We start from the raw sequence: 26,915 nt of genomic DNA on the forward strand, positions 1-26,915 counted from the left end.
GACAATGCTGAAGCAAAGCATCTTTTATTTTGCATTAGCAGAGTCGCTTGTAAAAAGTTCACAGGAAGTTTACAGGAAGCAGAAGTGTGTCACAGATCAAAAGTGTTTGTTTGGATTGTGCATCTCCCAGCGGTGATGAGCAGAGACTGAGCGCGCTCATGGGCTGCAGCGAGGGTCTGTCACCGTCTCAAGACGAGATGTTTGCATACACACTTCAGACCCAGCCAGAGGCGGGAACAAACACGAACACACACGCAAACTCTCACAGGACGCTGCGCTTTGCTGCTGTCTGCATCTGATCTGCCTGCATCCGTGAGTCACTCATGGGTAATATCGGAGCTTTCATTACACTTTTGTGTACGAATCATATTTTAAAACATCTGAGTAATCTTAAACCTGAAGTCAAAAGCTTTGTTTTTTCTTGTTGTGCTTCAGTGTGAACTGTAAGCTAGAACTTTAGAGTTAACGTCAAAAGTCTTGAGTGATAGAAAACTATGGTTAGAAAACTGGGTTAGTTGTGTTGTCCGCTGTGAATGCTGTTAAAAACATTCAGGGAAACGTAAATTTATTTTTTCATGTAGTTGCTGTCATGCATTAGTCAGAGGGTTATGCGTTGGCCTGAGAAATTGAGTAACGAGATTAATTTCAGCTGTATTTCAGAGCAAAAACCTGTTCCTTGTCCAGTTTAACCTGATTGTATGTAAAGGATTATAGGGCCAAGCAATAAAAAAATAAATAAAACCATCTTGAGATTAAAGTCGTTACATTTTGAAAAAAAAAAAAATCTTTAAATTTCAAGAAAAAAGTTGAGATAAAATGTTGAGAATAAACTCATTAAATTTCGAGAATAAAGTTGTTATGTTTCAAGAATAAACTTGTTAAATTTAGAGAAAAAAAGTCTAAATAAAATGTTGAGAACAAACTCAATAAATTATGAGAAAAAAGTAGTTAAATTTCAAGAAAATAGTCAAAATAAAATGTTGAGAATAAACTCATTAAATAATGAGAAAAAGTCGTTAAATTTAGGTCATGCATTATTATGTGCTTTATAAGTGCTAATAAACAGCCAACATGTTAATAATGTGCATGCTAATAAGCAACTAGTTCATAAAAAAAAGTGATCCCTGAAGTGTTACCTTATTTGAAAACTATTAGAACGTTCATCAAATTTCACAAAAAAAGTAACTAATATCAAAAAATGGCTAAACCTCAACTAACATGGTGTAAATACTCATTTTAACTAATTTTCTCAACTAACATGGTGTTAGAGATGCATACAAGCACATGCCAGAATATTAGTATCATTTTAAGCTTTTTAACTCTTTAGCTGTTCCTAAGCTAGTTCCATTCTTGCTTTCTTCAATTAAAGTCTTTCACTCAAGTCTTTGGTTTGACACATTTTTTAGCTATTACAGAAACAGTTAAGGTATTTTTATTCTCACAATGAAAGAAAATGAAAAATGAATGCTAAGTGCAAGGGCGACAAACACCGAGGGTAAAAGCAGACAGTATGAGGAGGAGACAGGTTTAAAAATGAATATGAGAAAATCTCAGCTAAAGAGGTCTATAAAATCTGGAAAATGAAGTGCAGTTGCTCAACAGCACTTGCTTAGCTGATAAAGGAAGTACACATTTTTAAATCTGCCATCTCTGTTCATAGGTTCAGTTCTGCTGTCAGTCAATCAACAGAGCTGTAAATGCATGTGACTAATTACTCTAAAGTTGCAGGAAAATGATGCAATGACAGTTGAACATGCACAATCCTAAACCCTTCAAAAATGGTTTGGTAACACTTTAGTTTAGGGACCAATTTTCACTATTAACTAGTTGCTTATTAGCATGCATATAACTAGCATACAGCTGTTTATTAGTACTTGTAAAGCACATATTAATGCCTTATTCTGCATGAGCATATTTTAGATCTCGTAATCCTATCACATGACTAAACATAACAACTCTCTTACTGACTATTGATTGCAGCAAATGAGGAGTTTATTGTGGCAAAAATCATAGTTAGTGAGAATTATTTGTATTTCTCATATTCCAGTTTGGTATTAGATTTTCACCCATTTTAAATAAATTAAGTAATTTAAGCTGGCTGCTAAAGAAATGTATCATTATACTGTACAATATTACATAATTAAGTGCCTGGTTGCAATGATCTTTCCTTTCTGCTGCATCACAATGTTACAGCTACAAAACTGTCCCAGTGTTGATTTGCTTTTGTTTTGTTCTTGTTTCACTGGCTGATCTGACAGTGGTAATGAGCATCATACTGACAACGATTAACATCAGTAATGCAAAGTTGAGTTTTTTGCTTAATGCCATTGCAATCACGCCCAATATATTTACAGCCAAATTTCCTCCCCATGATTTATTTGTTCTGCCAAGCAAAAGGTTGTGATGGTCATGTGGCTGTATATATTTAAGCTCGGTTTGGAAGAAGAACTTCAGCGGGCACCGTGAGCAGTCGTAGATCTTGTCCTCCTGTCCGTGTGCGGTGAAGATATGCTGCTGCAGTTTACAGGCCTGCACGAATACTGCAACAAGACACAACACATGCATTAAAGTCACATCTTTCCAAACGCACTGCCCCTTAGAACCTTTTGACACACAGCCCTGTGTTTCATTTCTTGAAATTAGTTCTGTAGACAAATCTAAGCCTTGCCTGTACATGAAATAGCTTTTAATGCTTTTAAAAGAATCTCTTCTGCTCAACATGGCTGCATTTCCTCTTAAAAATTCAGTAAAACTTGTATTTAGTTCTGTAGACAAATCTAATTGTGCTAATGTTATGATATCTTGTTATGAAAACAGTTGTTCTGCTCCTTACATATGTTTGATATTTGGGTTTAATATTGTTTTATTTTTTTTTATTGTTATTTTATGTTAAATTATCTTTGGAATATATGTGGATTGTTTTAAGGTTGTTTTGATGATTATATGATAGTTTAAAAGAAGTTTAATTGAGGTGCAATTAAGGTATAGTATCTTTACTGTCACTTTTCATTAACTTAAAGTGTACTTGATGAATAAAAGTAAAAATAAATAAATAAATGTATATTTTTGATCATTGCATAATTCCCATACTTCTATTTGTGATATTTAGTGGTTTCAATGACTTTACTATTATTCAATATTTTTGATCATTGCATAATTCCCATACTTCTATTTGTGATATTTAGTGGTTTCAATGACTTTACTATTATTCAAAAATGTGGAAAGTAGTTATAATAAATAATGAGGGTTTTTTTTATCAGCATTGTATGTACAGTATAATCAAATTAAGTTTATTACAATTTCTGATTGTTATAATGTATGTAAAATTCAGTTTCTACCCATTTCTAATGGATCACATACAGTAAGCAAACAATTAACCAACATTTATACAGTAGTATTTCTACAGTTCATACACTAGTGTTTATGGTAAAAAGCTCACAAGGACACTGAGGAAGTTTCCTCTTTACTAATTATCAAAAAATGTGGAAAGTAGTTTTTTTTTTTTTTTTCAGCATTGTATGTTTCGTAATACATCTTTCTGAATATAATGGATTCCACTCCTTTTCAAATGAGGACACTAGTGAAAGACACATGTTCTTTTTTTCCATATTACTCCGTTCAAATGAGGAAAGACACATGTTCTGTTTTCCGAGCTCAGATTTCACAGTTTGGCAGCATTTGAAAGAAGTATTGTTACAAATGAGTGAATCGTGATGGTGTGATGGGAGAATGTTTCCAGTCTTTGGTATACTCTTTCACTCAAAACACTCTGCGAATGTAATGCAGCTTTGATTCACCATCCAGCTGGAAGCATCCAGGGTTTGGCAGGCTGGATAACGGTCAGCGGTCGGTGTTTTGAGTCATAGTGAACAGTGAGGAATAATGATGTGCTTTATTTAGAGCCACTGTAGGGACATAAACAAGCACAGGAACTGCAGTCCCTTCCAAATGTGGAAACGCTGTCTCTATTAGTCAACAGTGCTAATTATATTGACATTATTAATATTCATGCAGACTCTTTATTTATGCGTAGCCTTAATTCAGTCACATAAAATCTTTGAAATGGCACTTAAAACACATAGTGCGTCTGTGTGCTTTAATTAAGCCATAGAGCTGCTGAATGGGTGTGTGTGTGTGTGTGTGTAAGAGAGAGAGAGAGAGAGCATGCAGTTATTCTCACAGGAGTACTTCAAACATGCTGTTTGTTTTTAGAGACCCATATGTTAAGGGTGGCTGGTCGTGCACACGCACACACACGCCGAGTCGTGTCTCTGAGGTAAAGAGTGAGTTTCGGTCTTCATTTGAATTTCTTACGAGGGATAAACAACTTTTGCCTTCATGCCACCGTTAGGATTTTGGATTTAGACCCAAATTTGATGTTCACTGCTACCATGCGAGCTTTATTAGGGTCGATGAGAATCTGTGTCTTCTAATTCAACTTACACAGATAAAACGATCTGGACGGGCATCTGTGGGTTTGAAATCCTGCATATGAGCATAAATGAGTGATAATATAGAGAGGAAGAGATGGACGTGATTTAGAGAATGGTTACAGTACAATGGTAGACTACAGTTTAACTTTACAATAACACTGTATTTGTTAATGCTCCTTAATCCATCGGATGATTCAAAACTGACCGTTCATATTTTAATGTGCATATTTACAGTGTTTATTATAAACTATTTATTGCTGTGCATCACCATCATTATTCTTTTAATGTTCCCTTCAATTCACCATGACTTCTCTGACGACGTGTGAGCGAGGGCTGACCAATAAAGTCAATCCTTCAATCTTTCTCACATGAAACAATCAACAACACTTTCTACAATCCAATCGTTTCCCAACAGACGAAATCAAGCCAAGTCCTACTTTTCAAAAAGCTGTTTCACATCATAAGGAACAAAAGACATTCAAAATTTCCATTTCATGGTTTATATATGCTACATTTTACAAATTGCTAAATGTTTATTACTAAAACTCAAATTCTCTATGGAGGCAGTAGCTAACTTTACAGTAGCTAACTGAACTGTTTGTCAAGAGACAAACATCCAACCTGGAAGTAAAAACAGCAAATTAAGTACTAAAGTGTGGCTGTACAAAATATTCCAGTTGGCTTAACAATTTTCCCATTATATATTGCCAAAGATTTTCAGAAAATGCAGTAAGTTCTTCTGTTCTCACAAAAAAACAAATTGTTAATGTGAGTGTTTGTGGTTTTGGTTGATAGTTTGATGAATGTGTTACAACTGTTATGTAATGAAAAAAAAATGCACATTTTAAATAAAGTCCAAAAGGAAATGGTCTTTTACAGTTATATAACATTAATAACGTGCATACAAACAAGCAGGTCACACTTTACAGCAAGGATCACAAATGTGCATAAAGGGATTATGGGATGTTACTTATGCATGTTAATGTTAGAGTGCTGCTCCACTGCTCTAAAAAATAGATGTAGAATTCTAGGTAAAGGTGTAGAATTCTGATGGATGACCATAAGGTTGTCCTTAAGGGATGTACTGTACAGCTCTTCTTCTTCATCATTTGATTATAACGATGCTTTCAAATAACTCGGTATTAAGGAACCAATTAGTGTTTTGAAAAGTATAATGTTAAAACGTATTAATTATTTAAAAAAGGTGTAATTTGAGCATATTTACTTTTTGATTATTTGGTATCATTTGAATTAAATGTGTTGTACACGAATTATTGTTTTGCATTGATGGGCACATACAAACCCAGGGCCAGGCTGCATTATTGTGCACACAATCGAGTGTAAAACTGTAGTGTTTTGTTGTGTAAAGTGAGACAAAAGCTCATAAGTGGCATGCAGAGTGTTTGTTCTGCGCTCGGCTTCCTCCAGGGTGAGCGGAGCTACTTTCAGCTGCGGGCTGCCTGACTTCACATAGCTGTCAAATGTGTCCCGCGAGAGCGACACTTCTGACATCTCCCCGCTGCCTCTGGATGGCTCCTCGACTCCTCTTTTACCTCCTTCCCCCCTCGCTCCTCTCTCATCCTCCCTCGCTTTGCATGATCACGCTGCGTCTGTCCTTCCCCATCCACATTCCTTCATTCCTGCCTCCACTCTCTCAGGCTGCAGTCCCCAAACAAACGCTTCTATTAAAACTGGTCGTCTTGAAATAATGCTATAAAACTGTGTATAATTTCAGATTTTCCACTGGTGAATTGAAATCCTATTACTTGCGATCATTATTTGTGCCTGTAGAGGCCTGACAGAACGAGCTGAATTTAGAGGCCATCATTTCCTACTCAGTGAAGAGCGTAAATGAGACTCGGGTCTCAGACTGGTTTCACACTAGATTTGACTGTTTTAGTTTCAGCTCCAGTCCCCAAAGGCGTGTTTTACATTTTATACATGAAATACATTATATCTGACTCTGACCCATGCAGATTTTTTTTTTCTGCCTAAAATATATTTTAATATATTTAGTTTAAACCTTCATATACCAAAGTATATTTTAAAATGTATTTCAGGGTTGAGAAAATACATTTCCAGCAGTCTTCAGTAACTTACATTTAGGCTAAATGAAAAACGATTCAGTAACTTACATTTAGGCTAAATGACTTTTGAACACGATGAAGATTTTTCTATTTTGTTGTTTTTCTTATATTTTTTAAATATAATTTTTTTCCATTTAGTTCTGCCCATACTTGTATGTTTCCCGGAACACAAATTAAGTACAATTTACCTTGATCTTAAAATTCAAAAGTTTTCACACCCCGACTCTTAATGCATCGTGTTTCCTTCTGGAGCATCAGCGAACGTTTAAACCTTTTTTTAATAGCTGTGTTTGAGTGCCTCAGTTGTCTTCAGTGTGTAAAGATGCATCTCACAATCATACAGTCACTGCTGGAAAGGGTTCAAATATGCAAAGATGCTGGAAAACTGAAGAATATGCAGGACCTTAAAGATTTTTCTGAAGAACAGTTCTCCGTTTAACTGTTCAGAACAAACAAGGGACTCATGAACAACCATCACAAAACAGAAAGACAGTCGCAGATCATCAGGTAACCACACACAGTATTAAGAACCAAGGGTTCACAAACTTTTGAATGGTGTTATTTTAATAATTTCAGCAATTCTTTTTGTCTTGTGGACTAAATGTTAACATCTTTTATGTACAATATCTTACTCAGGACAGTACTAAATAAAAAATAACATACATTTAGTATGATCTCTCTTATTTTTTGAAAATTATTCACATTTTCACAGATTCTGCGAGGGTTCCCAAACTTTCGAGCCCCACTGTATATGTTCACATGTATTATAGACTACAAATAAGGTGTTTCTGACATTTGTGAATGTATTTTCTTGGACAGAAATGTATGGAGGGCAAAATACATTTTCAAATGCTTTTAAAATATATATTTATGTTTTTAATTATATATTTTTAAAACAAACTGTAAAAATATATTAATAGAAAAGAAAAAAATGGCTGTTTACTGCTGTGTATAAAGTATAAATAACCACTCAAGAGGAGGATGTTTTGTTTTTTTAACTACCAAAACTGAACAAGTACAGAATGGTGTTTTTGCACCTCTCTGCTGGAAACACACTAAAAGAAATGCAAAGAAAGTGATGTGCTGCTGAAGGCCACTTCTTTAGACACAAACAGCAATGAAAATACACGGACTGCTTTGTTTGCAGGGCATCTGTCCTGCTTGTTGGCAAGGTGAGCTAGAAAACACTCACGCAACTGACGCTGGAGAGCTTTCAAACCAAACCCCAGGCTACAGAATCTGAGTTCAGAAAATAACTTCTGCACAAATTAAATGATCCAAAATGTGATCTAGTGTGAAAACGCCTGTAGATCAGTGTTGGGATGTTTGTGTGATGCATGTAGTCATATGTTTGTCATGATTTCTGCAGTGTGGATGCCGTCCTCACAGAGCTGCTTTCTTTTCTCTCTCTCTGTCTGCTGCATGATCAATATGAGCGCGGAAGGAGACGTGGTGGGACCTGTCTGTCAGGCGCCAACACCAAATAAATGAAAAAAGCCCAGTAGATCAAATCAATAAGGATGAGAGAAGCATAGAAAGACAGAGAGAAATAGAAAGAATTGAAGCATTTTGTTGTGGTGGCAGTAGAGAAATACATCAAGATAAAGTGTTTGTATAAGCCGCAGCTTAAGGTTTAGAGTTCTGTATCGCTCCCGAGTCAGGGCTTCTCAAACTGTTGGGTTAGGGTTAGGGTTAGGGTTAACCCTCAGCCTAACTCAAACTGAAACATTTTCTCCATGAAGAAAAGCATAAACCTTTTAATACAGACCTACAGTATTAAGAGCTTAGGTTGTGAAGCAATGCTATAAATGACAGAAAACTGCTGTAGAAACTAGAAATGTAATTTTAAGCTCTTTATCTGTTTTATTTATTCATCATGTTGTTGTTGTTTTTCTAAAACTTTTAAACTTTGTTTTATTTAAATGAGTTGACCTATGCTCTATCCATGTACTGGATGTTTTGGTGCTGTGGTTGACAATTCAAAAGTGCATATATAGTTTTGTACCTTTGTTTAATTTCAAAAATAAATTTGCTTCCAATTTTGACGAAAAGTTGCGTTTCAGGGCTTGCTGGTTTGGATCAAATCTCAAATTCTCTTTTGAAGAGTTTTTTGACTTGCATATAAAGACAATGTAAAAATTACTCACAGACCCACAGAATTTTAACACTGACCATATTTTTTTCAAAATTTGCTAATTTATGTTAATCTTACGGTAAAGATAGTAAATGATGACAAAATGATCCAGTTCCTAAACAAACTTTTATCAGTTGTGATTGTTTGAATGCAGCTCCATCATAAACGTCCAGGTGTTTGTGAAAGCCCGATTTAAACAACAGTTGAAAGAGTCTGAAAGTAAGCTTTGTGCGCTGAGCAGCAAACAGCCTCTGTGAGCTCTGGGATTGCATTATGCGCACAGTTAACCCTGCTGACACCAGAGATGAGACGCTTTCCTCTCAGGACAGGGTCTGATCCCACTCTTCACATCCAGAGACAGAGCAGATCATTAACACCAACATCCACTAATACAGTCCTGCTCTTCTCACTCTCAGTCACAATACCACACTCCCAGACAAAGACTCGACACACATGACTCAATTCATGTTTTTCATGATCTAAAAAAAAATATCTCAGTGTTCATTAAAATGCATGAAATTATATTTCCATTAGGGTTATTTCATTGATTCGATGACTTTACTATTACTCTAAAATGTGGGAAACAACTATGACTGTTGTTATTGTTAAAAGCCTGATTGATTTTAGTGTTTCTCTGACATATGCAGTACACACGCACACATACACACACATAAAGATGTACCTGTGAAGCAGACGGGACACTTGAAGATGCCTCCCATGCCCTCAAAGCTGTGCTCGATGAGGTGACACTGCAGTTTCGCTGGAGAGTCGAAGGTTTGACTGCATAGTTTACATTCATGTATGAGACCTTCCTCTGAGAAAAGACAGAAAAACACAAACACAAGCCTGTGTCACTGGAAACGTCTGAAAGATTCACAATGCAAGCACACTATCCCCTAGTTTCATAGACAAGGCTTAAGTCCCAGACTTAAATGCATGTCTGAGCTATTTCAACTGAAAGAAACTTGCACTTGAGTGATCTTAAAATATGTCAGATTTATTATTTTGCCTCGAGACGCACACAAATGTTTTAATCTAAGGCATATTTATAAAAGCTACTTAAATGTCCTCATTGAACTATGGTCTAATCCTGGCTTAACCTAAGCCATGTCTGTGAAACAGGGCCTATATGATTTGCAGTATATTTTAAGCATTCATATTAAATTCTCTTCTTATAAAACATGGTAAAGATGAGACACTGAAACATCATTAGTTGTTCATTATTTAAATAGTCACGTCTGTCATCTGTACTTTTAGAAGATGGCAATATGATTAATAATTTACAGGATTTGAAATAAAGATTTGCAAAAGTATATACTTTATTACCAACATTCTCAACAAACACACAAATAAACATAAATAAATAAATAAATAAATAATAATACCTTTGTACCACAATGTAATATGGTCCAAATATTATTAATTATAATTTTCCCTTTGAATTTAATTAGTATTACTTTACTCATAAATTCCAACAAACTAAAACTGAGTGAATTATTATCATGTGTTTCCTGTATTTATGTTTCCTAAAAGAATAAAAATGATTCATAACAGATAAAAAATACTAATAATATTTTTGGTTCTGATATACATACATTTGATTTTTTATTGTTTAAATTCAGAAAACTTCCTTTGATTTAATAATAACCTAACACTTTATTACAAAATAAAAATAGTATCTCAAATCAAATATAGGAATTGTATCAGCTCACAAACACATGAAAACTTTTTTTAATAAACAATGTATTAATACATAAAAAGCATGTTTGTTGTAGTTGTTGTTGTTTTCCCCTGCCATTATGTAGTATTGTCCGTCCAGGAAAAATAAGCTATAATCTTGAGAAAAGTCTGTTAAGAAAAGATTTTTCACTGGTGTTTTGAATCATGCATTGTATTGTTTATATTTTAGGGTTAAAGGAAATAGCTGTAAACTTAACAGTATAAGGTGCTGGGAATTTTCAGCAATTTTTAACGTTTTTTCTTACAGTGTAATGCAATTAAAAAAAAACAAAAAAACTGCATGCACTGTGGCCATTTCACCGGTGAATAAATGTCAGGGATCAAGGTTGAATCAACATTTCATTTTGTTTCTATTTATCAAATTTAATCACAGTTGATACCATGTTTGATACCAACATTTCACCGTCTTACTTTTCAGTGTTGGTAAAATAAGCACGTGTCTACATTGTATTATCATTTAATGCATTTTTGATTTTGCAAACAAATTCAACATTAATATCACAATATTATTTTACATATTTTTGAATGAGTTTCTTTTACACTCTGCACAACTGTAAACTCAATTACATTCTAACCTAGTCATAACCTCATTGGATCAACATATGACAATGCTGACTAAATGACTGATTTATTGTACATATTTCATGTTTTACTTGTAAAGCTACAATGTGATCAAATGAGACTCCCTGGAATAATTATAAGGTGAAAATAAGCTGTGTTAAAAGCACAGTTAGTCATACAGTGGATGTTCTGAGTGATATCAGAGCTGGTCTGATCTTGAAGGCCTGTGTGAGCGTATGTGATTGCACTGCCACATGGGAGCAGCTGCAGCCCATCAAACCCCAGAGGAGCCGTTAGCACAGGTGGCCACAGATGGCATTTAGCATAGAGTGAACTGTGACAGGATCTTCAAACGCACCTACAGCACCCAAACACAAAACCAGACCGGTGACAACACACATAAAACTTCATTTTTTATTTTTTATTTTTATAATTTTTTTTATGTGTGCCTGTGCAAAAGTCACCTTCACAATGCTGGGTGATGTGGGCGACTGTCAGGGCAATGCTGGGCGGTTCTTATGTTGTCTGTATGGCTGCTTACTGGCCCAATACAATAGAGCCAACCCCTAAGACGATATTACGGTCTCTAGATATCACTGTAACTCTACTGGCATTTGATTTTGCCTTATTGCTCAAAAAAGCCATAACAAGAGGAACACATTTACATCAGTCGTTCTTTGATAACTGCTCATCTGTACGGATGATGCTAATGGTTTAACGTATATCTCATGGTTGCCCAGATGTTTGGGATCAATAATATAAGAAATATATGAAGATTCTTGTTTTCACCAAAGCATTTGATCGAGAAATAAAGTCAAAAACAGTAATATTATAAACAAAATAATGTCATTTTTTTAATATTACTATTTCATATATAATATAATATAACATATTGTAACGATTATTCCACTGAAGGCGAGTTGTGGTGAACTCCAATTGTGATTTATTCAAATCCAACAATGAGCAAAAACATGCTTGGCAATAACATAAACGAGGCTTGACTTGGCAAAAACATGAACAGACTCACCAACAGATGGTTACACAAACAATAATCAACAAGAGACAATGGCAACATGAGGGCCATAAAAACTAAACAATAAGGGTCACATGACATAAACCAACAAATGAGGAACAAGACACATGACTAAAACAACCAATCAGAACAAGACACACTGAACACATGAACACACTGATCACATGAGGGCACCAAAGACTGATTAACAAAGTTAGAATAAAATTGTTATTTCTATTTAAAACATAAATAAAAGGTTTGTTACAATGCATTCTGAGATTGGCTGATCTGCAATGGATACATGTGATGCTGCAGTTAAAGGGCAGCAGATACTGACCTGAGAACAGCTCACTGAGGGAGCTGTGCATCTATTAATACATAATGAGGCACATTAAGAGTGATTAAAGCCCTGGGAATGAAACCCAGACTCCTCCTCCTCCCGTGCGTGTGTGTGATTTCCCTTATGAGTTCAGCAGCTCATGTGGGACCGGCCTGTGTTTATTCATTCAGCGATGAAAATAGCGTCAATTTACAGAGAAAACGTTATCAAATCAAACACTGATGATTAATGATGGGTCTGAGCTATACTTGATTCATGAATGGTGTAATGTTTCTGCATGTGATCTGCATGCGAGGTTGACATTTCACGTCTAATGAAGACAAAGGGGAGAAAAGCATCTTGAGTTGTCTACCACCAAAGAATATTTCTTCTCACTCACTGAACATGACATAATGTGATTTACTCCCACGTTCTCCGTCTGAAATTAGTGGAGATGCTCTACGTGTGTGTTTAAGACCATCAAAATTATAAGCATATTGCCATTGTAGAGTAGGAGGATGAATTTTAATACATTAATTATCTTAGATTCAGTGTCATGAAGTCATGAATTCTTATGAAAAACAGAATTCTCACAGTTCACAATTGGGATATTTGCCAAATAAAATCATCCAGAATAAAGCTAATTCTGTCACTATTTACTTTCCCCAAGTTGTCCCAAACCAGTGTGAGTTGCTGGTCCCCATTAACTTCCATAAAAAATACTATAATAGTCAATGGGGACCAGAAACTGTTCGGGTGCCAACACTCTTCAAACTAACTTCTGTTGTGTTCAACAGAAGAAAAAATCTCATACAGGTTTGGAATCCCTGTTAAAAATATCCAGCATATGCTGGTTAAGTATGTTTTGAAGCATGGCTGCTGGTCATGAGCTAGTTTAAGCTGGTCCTTAGCTGGTCATGAGCCGGTTTAAACTGGTCCTTAGCTGGTCATGAGCTGGTTAAAGCTGGTTCTTAGCTGGTGCTGGTCATTAAACCAGCTCAAACCAGCAGCCATGCTTCAAGACATATATAACCAGCATATGCTGTTTTTTCAAAAGATATGATATGAGGGTGAGTAAATGATGACACAATTAAAATTTTTTGGGTAAACAATCCCAACCAGCAGTTTTCACTCCCTTTCAGTGTGCATTTTGAGTGTGCATGTGGCCAAGTAATTTTGATACTTTTTTTGGAGTGCTTTTGTGAAGTGATTTTGTGCCTGATTTATAGATATATTTTTAATGTTTGTTTATAATGCTAGATCTACATAAAGCCAAACATAAGCAGCATTTCTGAGCACACACGCTTTGTTGCAATACACCAAATAAGCATTTCACACACTCTTTCTTTCCTCATCTCACAGTGTCTCTCCGTCAGTTTGTCGGCCGCCCCATGAGCCGCTTACACCAGGAGAGAGGAAGTTCATTAGCTCAGCTAAATCAGAATTAGTCCCTTTATTCTGACAGCCTGAACTTCATTAGACGGCCCTTCACAATCCAGCAGGGAGACGTGATGAATCAACGCGGGACAGTATCTTGCCTCACACAGCAGATTCACACTTCCTCCCCACCGCCCGCCCTTTCTCTCTCACTATCTCCTTCTCTTTCCGTTCAGTTATTCCGATGCATTGAAATCAAGAATAAATTGCTCAGAAATGAGAAGCGAGATGTGTACATAATTACACGAATGAAAGCCACATGCCTGCAGAGCTGACATCAGTCCTGCATCAAACATGCTCAATAAAAGCCGTTTGGACTCTCGGGAACATTTACTGCATCAGACATGGGACAAAAGCTTGAACGTTTAAGGAATTCAGACAAAAGAGCCGCGTGCAAATCACAGATTTATCTCACGTAACTATCACTGCATCTAAAAATGATTTAAATTATGTCTCCTCCACATGTAGATGATAATAACCATACAAAACCAGAAATGTCTGCAGCACAGGGCTGATTTTTTCTTTGGCTCGCATGTTCTGTAGCCGCCCCACTGATGCCTGTTGCCATAGTTTCACAATTCAAAAGAGGCAAGAGCACCAATCAGATAAAGAACAGGACACAATTAGCAAACAAATCAGATTGTTGTGCAGCATGCCAAATAAATGAGACGGCACGGAGGAGCAGGTCCTGTGAGATTACACCCTGGATATTAAACAGCACACATCAGATTGTGTCGTGCTATAGAACATCCAGAGATACAGCGACCTGAAGCAGCCATGTATGAAAATTATTTTATAGCATAATGTGATACATCCCGACTGACTGATTATTCCATGTGCATAGTTTATGCATTAAGACGAGTAAATATTCAAGTTATTTTATGTTTTCTGTACACATTTCCATAAACCTGATATACCTGTATGTTTTTTCTTGAATAATCACAGCAATAAAAACAACGACAACAACAACAACAAAAAAATGCTATAGATAAAATAATTTCACTATTGAACCATGAATAATTAAATGGCAGAGACCTTTTTTTTTTTTTGCAATTCTTCAATTATGGTGAAGTAATACAGAATTGTAATGCATTCAGTAGCAATGCGTCCAAATATGTGTACATGATTCAAACAGGCATGAATAATGACTTCAAATGCAAACAATATCTATTAAATAACTGAACAAGATATTTCTTAGACAGATTTTCTAGCCCGATCTCATGAGAAAACATTTTTTATGAGGTATAAGTATAAATAATACATATGAAGAATAACAAGAATAAATAATGAAAAAGAATATATAATGGCTTTGCTGCAAACCAAATACCTTGGAATATGTGAAACCTAAATAGAACCAATTCAAAAAAATAATGTCATATCAAGAGAAGGCATTGCAGTTCTTAAGATGAAAGTGTTAGATGAGGCCAATGCTTGCCTGCATTGTCTATATCTCATGTAGTTCATAAAAAAAAAAAAAAAAAAAAAAAAAAACCTTTTAAACCGTCACATTTACAGACTGCACAAACATGAAAAATGGCAAGATACTCTGTTGCCTTATTAATAAGCTACAGTAAAAACGTCCCAGGTCACATTTTGAGCCTGAGTGTCTGGAGAACTACCATACTTCTCCTGGCCTCACAGAATGAAAGAAACATGTACCAACGGGTTTTGCCCCCAATGACTGACCACCCAAAGGGTTGTGGTAAGCAGCTATGGCCACCACGAACACTCTAAAGGAGGAGGGGGTCAGACCTGCGAAGAATTGTTCCTGCAAGGAATATCAGAACTAAACCAAACCTGCAGTTAACTGGGACCATCTGACGATTTTCACACCATGAACACAATCCACTTCAAGGAGAACAGTTTTACCCGTGGAGGGAGCTCTGGACTGGAGTATGGTCTCAACAACCTCAGGTGAGAGGCCGGAAGCTACAAGTTGTGCCCCACCCACAGTTTCCACAACTCCGGATGGGGGTGTAAAATGGTACCCCCGCCTAAAAGAGGAGATCCCGCTGGATGGGAATCTCCCATGGAGAGTCATCGAGTAGGGCTACCAGTTCCTCAGACCATGGCTTGCCCAGCCAAAACGAGGCTACTAATAGGAGACAAATCCGGAAACTCTCTCCAGAACTCCTGGGAACAGACCAATTATGGGGAAGGCGTACAGGCAAAGACTCAGCCACGTCTATACCATGGCATCCAGCCTCCCCAGCCCATGAGGAAGGCATCCATCATTAGCGTAAGTGATGATAATGAGCCCCCAGCACTGTGCCTTGTGACAGGAAATTTCAGCCACATGTCGGCACGTAAGCATCACCATGTGACCTTGACCATGCGAAGCAGGTTGCCCCTCAGGGAGAACCCTCTGGTCCTGATCCACCACTGCAAGGGTCATGCACAGCAGGCCAAAAGGTATCACGTTGGACGTAGCAGCCATCAGACCCAACAGTCCCTGAGACTGCTTCACAGTGAGTGACTGGCCTTCTCTCACTCTCTTGACTACCGTGAGGATTGACTTTATCTGAGCAGGAGACGTGCCTGCACCGTGGTTGAATCAATCAATACACCTAGATAAGTGGTCCTCTGTACTAAACAAAGCACACTTTTCTTTGCGTTTAGTCTTAACCCCAACTCTTTCATGTGAGCGAGAACGACATCTCGGTGGCAAACCGCCATCTGCTCTGATTGAGCTAGTATCAACCAATCATCAATGTAATTCAGTATGAGTTGCATTAGATATGTGGAAGTTACATTGGATATGTGGAAGTATATGTCTTTCCAATCTATCATCACAAACCAGTCTTTGGACCTCATTTGAGACACAACCTATTTGACTGTGAGCATTTTGAACTTAAGTCGCATGACTGAGCGGTTCAACAAACACAGATCTAGAATCGGACAAAACCCCCCATCCTTCTTCGGAATGATGAAGTACCGGCTGTAGAACCCAGACTCTCTGTCGAGAGAAGGGACCACCTCGATCGGCGCCTTTCTCAAGAAAGTGTCTACTTTCTTGTTCTACGAGCAGAGCCTGCTCGGGGCCCACCAGAGTGGGAAACATCCCGTTAAACAGAGGTGGATGAGACCCAAACTGAATCTTGTAGCCTCTTTCTACAGTGTGCAGGACCCAGTGAGACACATTTGGCAGAAGCTTCCATGCTGCCAGAGGATCTACTAAGGGAACCGGTCTCTCGAGACTGGCCTCTGGTGTATTTAGATGAGCTAGCTCTGTGCCTTGAAGCAAAGGTCGACCTAGCTGCTCTAAAGACCTCCTTGGAGGTAGCGAGCCTTTCAGGACTGCTATGTTTCCGGGCACATGCTGAGAGATGTGCTCACTTGAGACCACTGTGTCCTGAAACACAGAGGGTGGCAAGGTTGACAGACTGATCTCCTGAGTGCACTGAGGAGAGACGGGCACCATATGATGAGGTGTACACCACTCTTCCCCAGAGGGGCCCTCCCTCAGAAGTCCTGGTCCATAGGCATCAGGACCTTTAAGTTGAAGACTTTCTAGCGAGAATGATGGTCTGCAGATCTGCCTTCTGCTTGGAAGCTTTAGGCCGGGAGCGCCGCTCTGACTCCAGATATTTTCTGGGTAAGTACGAGAAGCAATGCTCCCTGAATGAGGAGCTGGAACACTGCTGGGGCTCCTCCCGCCCAACAGCCCCTGAGACCTGTGTCCACCACTGGAGAATGTTGTGGCCTTAGAGGTGGTGCTACAATGGGGACAGATAGCTTGCAAGCGTCCCACCTAGTCATCACCCTATAGACCAACTCATTCAGCCCCCCAAACAGAAAAAAAAAAACCCTCACAAAATAAGGGCTGACGAGCTGGACTGAAATATGGTTAAACCCATGCTCTCAACAGCTTGGTGTGGAGAAAGAGAAAAACAGTAGGTCCCGACATGGAGGTTGTGATTAGAAAGCTATGGCATGCTTTTAGTTACAATCTCCACCTACTCCTCAAATCTAGTAATGACATGCTGACCACATCATCCTCCTTGGAACAAGAGAGATAAACACTGTGCTCTCACTTGAGAATTTTATATCCCAAGAGATCACTGTATTAGAGAGTGAGGGAGGAGAAAGGGGAGCCCATCTCCGATCCCTGTGCTGAATAATATATATACAATATGTCCATAATATATATCTAACTTCTCAAAGACAGACGGATATACATCATTTAATTCCTCTGAATTAACTGCAGGCAAACTGCATTATGAATGTAATATATAACGCAATATAAAAGATTTGTGAATAACAGCCTGCAAACACATTTATAAATTTCCATGTGTTTGGGAGAAAGAGCATAGACTCATTCAAAGGGGAAGACAGCGCAGTGTAGGCTTCTGAGCCTCGAAGAGAGTGCTATATTCAATGTAATCCCCGTGATCCCAATTGCCACCATGCCTCAGCAACAGTGGGACAGGAACTGCAAAGACCGCAAACATGGACACACTCCTCGAAGTGTGCCAGCCGGCAATGGAGCATTTGCGGCGGGAGCACGATGCACAATCAGCCCCCCATTCCCAAACAAACAACACAGCCGTAAAGTTTAGCGCGGGCAGAGAAGAACACACGGTCTAAAGTGCTGTCTGTAACTCACCATATAGAGGTGATTGTACACTGTTTCACACAGAGTGCTTGCTGAAAACACAGAAGCTAACATTGCTTAAATAAATATAGTGAAAAATAATAAATTTAGACTGAACCAAATGCAGCAATGACGTGATGAACAGTATTTTTCCTTTTTTTTCGTGAAGGAAATGTCTGTTGGCATCACATTTACACAAAACTGTGCATGAAAACTTGACGGAAAACTGCAGTGCTTCCATTAGCGGGGGATTTTGAGGCTAGGCGCCCTTGTGGGAGAATGTGTTGTGTGTGTGTTTGTATTGATGTGTGAGGCTACACAGACGAGGGGGAACCCTCGGGCTGCTGTCTGCACCTCACAATCACAAAACTGAGAGACACGCTCCCTCTACGCTTGCAATTACACTCACACATACACACACACACACACATACACACAATTATAGACGAAACACAGGCGGAGAAAAAAAGACTTCAGTAATTCACTCCCACTGGATGTGTACTCAGAGTGGCTGACATCTCATCTCAAGGGAAACAGTTCGCTTGAGTCAGGGCTGGATTACCCTGGTAAATTCCAGGTGATGGGGTACGTGAAGGGTACACGTGATCAGTATGTCCAATGTGATGCTAATCAGGGAGAGTAATATGGGCACTGTGAGAGGAACAAGCCACAAAACATCCAATGCAATGGAGGCTACAGCTGTAAAAACAAGACTCTCATAGAACTGCTGTCGGTTTATAAAGATGATTGTGTGAATAGCTCCATTTTCCACTCAACAGTCATCCGTTTTCCATATGTGCTCATGAACACGTGTGCTACTTGTCCGGTGAAAAGCCTCAACTCAGTTGACTGTTTGCTTTGGAGGAAATCAGCTTCCCCTGACTCCTGCCAGTAGAAAACCAGCTCTGATCTGCTGCCAGACCTGTCAAGAAAACCATGCAGAAGAAAAAAAAAAAACATACCAATACAAACCGCACTGAGGTCAAAGTACGCTGAACTCATGCAGCCTTCCAATGGGGGAGACAGCCTTTCTATATACAATCTACAATGTCTTAATGCATTTTCAATTTCACTTGGGCCTAAATGGAGGTTGAAGTCTTTTCAAATAACACACTATCTATAGTATAGAGTCTGTTTAGCTGTTTAGAAAACTAAATTGGAAAACAAAGTAACTTGCATTACTTGCAAAAGTAACTTGCAAAAAGTAACTTAGATATTTCAATGTAAATTTAATAGCAATGCATTAATTTACTAGTTACTTAAAAAGTAATCAGATTACATAAATCACGTTAACCTCCCCAACATTGCACATGACTATCTGTTGTAGCTTTATTTTTGTCCAGTTTGGTAACCAAACCAAACCAGGCAGTTATTGAAGAGCACAGCTCTCAACTTTCCCTTGAGCGTGGAAGGAGGTGTGAGGCATTTCACACTATCTGTAGTATAGAGTCTGTTTAGCTGTTTAGAAAACCAGGGAAAATAACCAAAACTGTCGAATTTTAAAACGACAGTACTTGTGTATGCAAATTTATGATCAATGTTAACGCAGTTCAAATGTTCAATTCTTCCTTTGGTTGCTGCAGCAGCCCCTGTAATTGGAAATTGATTAAATTTGGTATGTGTACTCAGAATGTCCTGTTCTTCATCTGTACCAAGTTTTGTGCAGTTTGGACAATGTGCTTACAAGATACAGGCCAATTAGCCACTTTGGACCACATCCAAAATTATATATTGGTTCATATCTTCTTAAAAATGAATCAAAATTATTTGAGGCCTTTTGTCAGCCTCATTTGAGTTCTAAACACTGGATAAAGTTCGCCAGAACCTTTTTGATGTGTCTAGTATCATTTCACTAATGTACACCCCAATAACAAACAACTATTCCATGTCACTGTTTTGTCACATGTGCCATACTGCAAATATAAATATGAAATGCACAGGAGACGCAACTATTTCTTATTCTTCTTCATCAAGACTATGGAAGACCATAGATCCATATCATAAAACTTGTGAAATCTGGCAAACAGCCATTTTAGAGTATCTAACCTTAAACCTTCTAGTGGCACCAACAGTTCAAATTTGGATTAGAATTAGGAATAGAAATATTTTTTTTTCATCCCTCTGATTCCATGGCTCAAAATGGTTTGATTTTATGTGCATCTAATCTATGTCTAATGAATTTGCAAATAAATCTGAGATATCCAAATTACCTTTATATCCTAATTAAACTGAAAACACATTTGTCAAGTTGGCAGACAGAACTGAATGTACTGCTGTCCAATTAAACTCAAGGGACAATATTTCTGTATATTGTAATATAGTACATGGTATAATACTTCCATAAAGAGACTCATAACCTCATATTTTTTTTAAAAGAGACATGGCCATTGTATTCTCAATTATATAGTGTTATAATTGGTTGAGGATTGCGTTTAATAGCGTAAGGTTTTTTTTTTGATTCCCCAGGAACACTGATAGATAAAAATTGATAGCCTGAATTTACTGTAAGTCGCTTTGATAAAAGCTGTCTGCTAAATGCATAAATGAATTTTGTGTGCTGTTGTCAATATAGTCTACATGAGTCATTTGTGCATAACTGTTTGCGGCTATATTTCTAACTTGTACTGTGATTACTATTATGAATTTTGTGTGCTGTTGCAGCCCGACACAAAAGCCTAAATGCATGGAACTGATGTGCGAGAGCATTAAAATAGAATAACTTGTTGGAAGTTTCCTGTAGAAGGTCTGTTGTCAATCCCATGCCCAGCAAACTAACCTCCCACTTAGACTCTTGGAGACAATATATAGTGCCGGCTAGAGGGTCTTAGTGTGGGTGTGTGTGTGTTGTTTTTTTTAGCCCATAGAGGGTCTTAGTGTGGGTGTGTGTGTGTTGTTTTTTTTAGCCCATTTCCATTAATATGGAAGCTGCGTGTGTGTTGTATTGCATTTTTTAGTTACCTTTTTAGTTAGTTACTCTTTTTGGAAAGTAATGCATTGTTATTTTTGTGATACTTTTTGTCACATGAACTGGGCTTGCTTATTTATTTTTTGTTGGCAAATTTAAATGAAATTTCACATCAAAAGTGAAAATAACTCTTTCCCCGCTAGTTGTTGTTGTTTTGTTTTTTTTAGTTACCAGCCACTGCTGGTATTTTTGATAATTTTCACGAAAATTTCATGGCCCCCATATTTTTTTTTGTTGTTGTTGTTGTTGTTGTTGTATGAATATCTGAATAGTAATACATGAAAAGAAAGAACAGAGCCTCTACTTTTAAACAAACAATGCCATTTTATTCTAGCTTCATGCATTCAGTTTTATAAACACTTGAATATGGGTAAGTTTCATTTAAAAAAAAAAAAGCTAAATTTTGAACAAAAAAAAAAAAAACAGAGAAATCGCATTTTTGACTATGTCTGGATCAGACTCAGATTGATAATCAAAACATAGATGGAATAAATCACTTCCATCAACACATCCAAATCTTGCATGGCCCTATACCACTTCCTGGACTGACATTTCATTAGGTCATGTTTGGCGGTTTTGATTTATATTCTTGTTAATTTTTGATGACTGCATTATTTTACATATGCATCTGCTTACATACACGATCGCTTGTTTATGCTTCTTCTTTGCCGTGTTTTGATCCAACATTCAGTACTCTTTCAGAAGCTGTGTAATAGCGCCTTTTCCACTATTGAGACTATTTAGAGTTCCCACTTCAGGTCTTGGGAGATTATATGCTGTTGGGTATGTTTGGGGGGCAATTATACTCTTATCTCCAGTGTTTTAAGTAGAAACAGATCTGGATATGAGGATATGGGTTGTGTGGAGTAAAACATCCAACTGGCCATGTTCCTGTAGTGGAGGCACAGCCTCCAAGGTCATCCGCATCCGGCTGTTCTCTCATACTGCTGGCTGCATTAAGAACATTTCACCTGCTCCCGGTATCCCAGCGGCGCAACTTCCTCCCGGGAAACCAGGTGGAGCGTTAAAAAACCTCCACATATGGTGAAGTCAAGCTGCTCAGAGGCTGCTGGGTGTCTGCTGTGGGGATAGCAGCTCCTAAAAGGCCCAGCTGGCTGTTGGAAAAGGGCTTCTACATTACTGCACCCCAGTGGCTGCCTCTTTCTGGAAAGAGGGCTGGCCCACTCACACCAGAAGGCCATTTTAGACTCCTACTCAACACCCCCCAAACGATCTCTCTCACAGACCGACTCTGGATCCAACAGATCATTTGGTCCTCCACTGCTGCTTAATCAAATTCCTCCATCTGGTCACAATTTTCCAGCAGAACAGGGTAAGGTGCCTCCAACTGGATATTATAGAGGAAGCCACAGGCTGCAGACAAAACATATATGTGACCCGAGCTGGCAAAATGAGTCGGAATGCTAATTTCGAGCTACACAAAAAAGGAAAAAAGAGTGAAAAAATGTCAATGTTAGTCGATTTTAAAGTTTTCATTAACAAATAAGTTCATTAAGCCCTCGTCTAGCGATCCCAATGCTCAGTAAACATCTAAAATTATCTTTATTTGTACATTTTCTGAGAGAAGTAGCTTTTCTCGCTCCTTCTCACGCTGACTGTCATCGGCGCTTCCGGCGCTTTTTGCATCTGTTCCTATTTATAATAACAAAGATAAAATAAAAAAAATAGCTATATTGTTATTATTATTAAGAAAAGAACTGGAGGAAAAGATGCAATGTTGCTGGTGATTTTGCTTCAGAAATTTCAGAAAACTTTAACTCGATTTTTCTTAAAATTGACTTTGCTACTCTTATCAACGGATGTAGCTCAGGCATTTTCCCTCCAATTTTCAACCAATCATACATCATTTTAAAGGTCTTTTAACAAGAATGAGAAAATAGAAATAACTCACTTTTTAAAAATTTGCTCATTGTGACTCATTTTGCCAGCACAGGTCACATATATGCAGAACAACATACAGTATATTCAAAGACGGGTGATAAATTATAGGAAATTCTTGGGGATCCGATTGCTCTTTTATGAAGTCGAGGGAATTTTGTTGGCATGGGTTGGCTCCACTGGGCATGGGTCATATGTTATGGCCTTTATAGTCAGATCTCAACCCAATGGAAGATTTTGAACCAATGTGTTAGACATCATCAAAACACCGGATGAGGGAATATCTTTTGGAAGAATGGTGTTCTATTCCTTCAGTATAGAGTCAATTCCAATGTGCCTCTTTTGGCAGTAGCTCAGAAACGCTGACTTCAAACTATATAGCAATCATTCGTAAAGTGAGTCTACAGTCTTTTTCACACGATAACTATTTATTAGCTATGCTACCTATGTATAAGAGCGTTCTAAACCTGAGGTTTTATCTCAGTTAGGACTGAGAAGGCAGCTGCCCATGAAGGCCGTAAGGCAGCTCACTATAGGTTATGGAACTGAGCCAGAGTAAAAATGAGAGCAGACAAAAGGAGATGTCTTTTTTTCCTGCAGTGTCTCCAGGGCTTCACCCTTGATGTGGCGCATTCATCATCGTGCCTCCAATATCAGTTATTCAGCGGCTCGTCTGCTTACAGCAGAATTAATTTGAGCTTTAATTACTCTCATCGGTGGAATGCTGATGAAGGCAAGCAAACGGGCAGCTTGGGACACCGCTTTCATACCACCTCAATTCCACACGGACACACGAGCTGGCAAACAACCGGCAGCCTGGCCGCGTCAGGACCCGCGGTCTCAGATACAGCCCAGAGTAAAGGAGAGATGAATCGAATGGCAAACCGTATACGCATGACAGGTATGTAAGTGAATCGACAGACAGCCATTACAGCAAAATAAGCTCTGACAGGGTTATCATAACAAACACCCTTGTAATATGACAAACACACAATAATATTGCAATATTTCTTTTATGATCCCCTCACTTATACTTATTTTTATCATCCTCTTTTGCTGAATGGTCATTTAAATCTTAATCAACATCTTAATCAGTTTTTATTACAGGTATTACACATGTAGAAGGATGTGTATGTGTTTATCTAAAAGGTGACAAAGGGTCTGGCCAAAAGAAAGCTCCCTGAAAAAAAAGGCATAAACCTAAAGTACATAACCAAAGGTACAAAAGCTAAAAGGTGCATCATTGAACCTTATTTACCCCTAAATAGTACATATTAGTACCTTAAAGGTACATATTAGGAGTTTAGAAGTACATACAGTATATTATTCTTATCAGCCTTTTTTTTTTTTTTTTTTTTTTTTTAAGAAATGCATGGATAGTTGTAAGAATGCATTGCAATCTTGTGTTGGTATAATGGACAGAGGAGTTCAAATAGAGCTCTTCTCCACTTATGATTACACTTAAAATTACACTTTTTCAGAATCTAACAGTCTGTTAGTTGACATTTAAAAAAGTGTTCTAATTGGATACTTTTTTTTTCTATTTGGAAACACCTAAACAAACCCCAGCAATCAAAGAATGCACGGGTCGTAAGGTGAATTTGCTAAATCTATTTTTAACTTGGCAATGTGTTTTAACGAGGTCCCTGTATCTCAAACAGCAGAGTATGGTGCCAGCATCAGAAAGGTCATGGTTTCGACTCCTGGGGTATGCATGAACTCATGAAATGTATACCCTGAATGCAATGCAATTCACTTTGAATAAAAGTGTTTGCCAAATTCATAAATTCAATGTAAATGTTAAAAAACAAGCACAGACTGAATTCAAAAATGTTTGGCCATTAGTAGGGCAAGATAGATATTAGATAGCCTACAGGCAGTTATTCAACTAACTTGCTCATATCAGATGAGTACAGATTTGTTTCATTTTTAATTAAAATTATACTTTAGAGCAGAGTTGGCAGGGCAAATATTCCCATTCAAATCCGTTTAACAAAAATGCAATTAAATGATGTTTATTCTGAACAAATTATGATGTTGATAATATTACATGAAGAAGACTTGTGTAGAGGTCAAAGAAGAGAGCTAATGGTGTCATGTGGACAGAGATGGACTGCGCGGGTGGAGGTCTGCTCATGGGTGGATGCTCTGACTCCGGCTACAAAAAAAACAAACAAACAAAAAAAAACCTGCTTTAATGAACAGCTGGGTCACCAACGCTTGGCACCTTCATACGTCTTAATGATAATAATCATTACAGCGTAAGCATCTTTCCCCAAAGTCGGCAGAGTTAGCAGACACCGGCAGGCAACGCTGCCATTAAGAAGCGAGAAGAGGAGTCTTCATCAGAGAAGTTCAGATGCTCAAACAAAATGACTCTAATCACTAATGAGATCAAACTGCAATTAACACTTCATGCTCTTTATGATGGGAAATGCTGAGCATGCCACGCTGGTGAACCTGGAAAATGACTTTAAGTTCTAAATGATTTCCCAAATGAACATACACTTTTTCCACAGTAATGTTTTGTTTGGGGGAATGTTTAAACGTTTCAGTAGATCTGAATATTTTAAGATGAAAGATATTACAACAACAAAGGCCTTCAGAAATTGCAAGGTGCACTATCTATATGCATATGCTTAAATTCATGTCTAAACACAATAAAAATGCTTGTTGCAGATATGTTTTAATTCATGTATGGACTTCAGAAATTGCAAGGTGCACAATTTGTCATTAGAAGATGTGAGTGCTAGTAAGAAACTGTAAAATAAATACAACTGTGATTTTTAAATTAAAGAATTTGCCATTTGTCAAGCATGCAGCCATTTTCTTCTTTAATTGTCTACAGATGAGAAAAAAAATAATGGTAGATGATTTTGCTAATTCCTACCTAATTAATTTGGATCTCTGTGTTGGATTAGCAGGATTGGTTTGAGCTCTGATGCTTTGACAACAACCCATGATTCTGTCAACTTGCCATCAACAATAATAATGAACAACAACAACAATAATAATGAAACGTTTCTAAATATGTCTGTTTAATTATTAAGAAAAAAAAATGGATAAACCTTTCACATCAACATATAAAACATCTGAGCAACAGAAGCTCCCAGCTCCTTCTGTATCCCCCTCGCTGTTTTTCACACAAACCTTTGTCTTGTGAATCCAGCTGTCAGTGTGGGCACATCACAGGCCATTATCTGCCCCATCCACATTCATTATTGAAGCTAATGATCTGTTGTCCTCCATGCACCTCAATGAAGGAGGACTACATTAGAAATCTCTCAAGTTAATTAGTAATTAGAAACGTAAAAAAAATTTATCAAAAACAAAAAGCGTGTTTCAGGTTTGAGTCTCAAGGTCTGTGTGTTGGGGGGGGCGGGGAGCAATATGGGTAATGAAATGCTGATGGTCGTCTTTCAAGGGCATTTCAACACCATGCAGCTACAAAACTAATCAGTGGAGCTTATTTATTTATTTTGTTTATGGGCGTTTCTTAAACTGCAGGCACTTTAGGCTCTATATGAACTTTCAAGAAACCAAATTTTCACACTAACACTATTCGAATTGTTCACATGTATGATTATGTTCATAGCATTGGAATTAATGATGCTGAAAATCACATTACAAACATTTTTGACTAAAATGGATTACTGTTGTCTTGCCATGGGTAACTTCTTAACTATTATTTTATGTAATGTAAATGCACACAATTGAACCATATATTCACACAT

The 26,915-nt window shown here is 37.7% G+C and overlaps 1 protein-coding gene across 2 annotated transcripts in view; it reads right to left on the bottom strand.

Moving 5' to 3' along the window:
- Window positions 1-26,915, bottom strand: part of LOC109055006 (zinc finger protein 521) — a 79,856-nt gene that overhangs the window by 4,997 nt on the left and 47,944 nt on the right. For both annotated transcript variants that reach the window (XM_042717713.1, XM_042717712.1), the window contains exons 5-6: window positions 9,337-9,468; window positions 2,430-2,540 (exon numbers count right to left, since the gene is read on the bottom strand). In XM_042717713.1, coding sequence (XP_042573647.1) covers window positions 2,430-2,540; window positions 9,337-9,468 — 243 coding nt within the window. The remainder of the gene's footprint in view (window positions 1-2,429; window positions 2,541-9,336; window positions 9,469-26,915) is intronic.

The sequence above is a fragment of the Cyprinus carpio genome, chromosome B2 (genome assembly GCF_018340385.1).
Source record: "Cyprinus carpio isolate SPL01 chromosome B2, ASM1834038v1, whole genome shotgun sequence".
Lineage (NCBI taxonomy): Eukaryota > Metazoa > Chordata > Actinopteri > Cypriniformes > Cyprinidae > Cyprinus > Cyprinus carpio.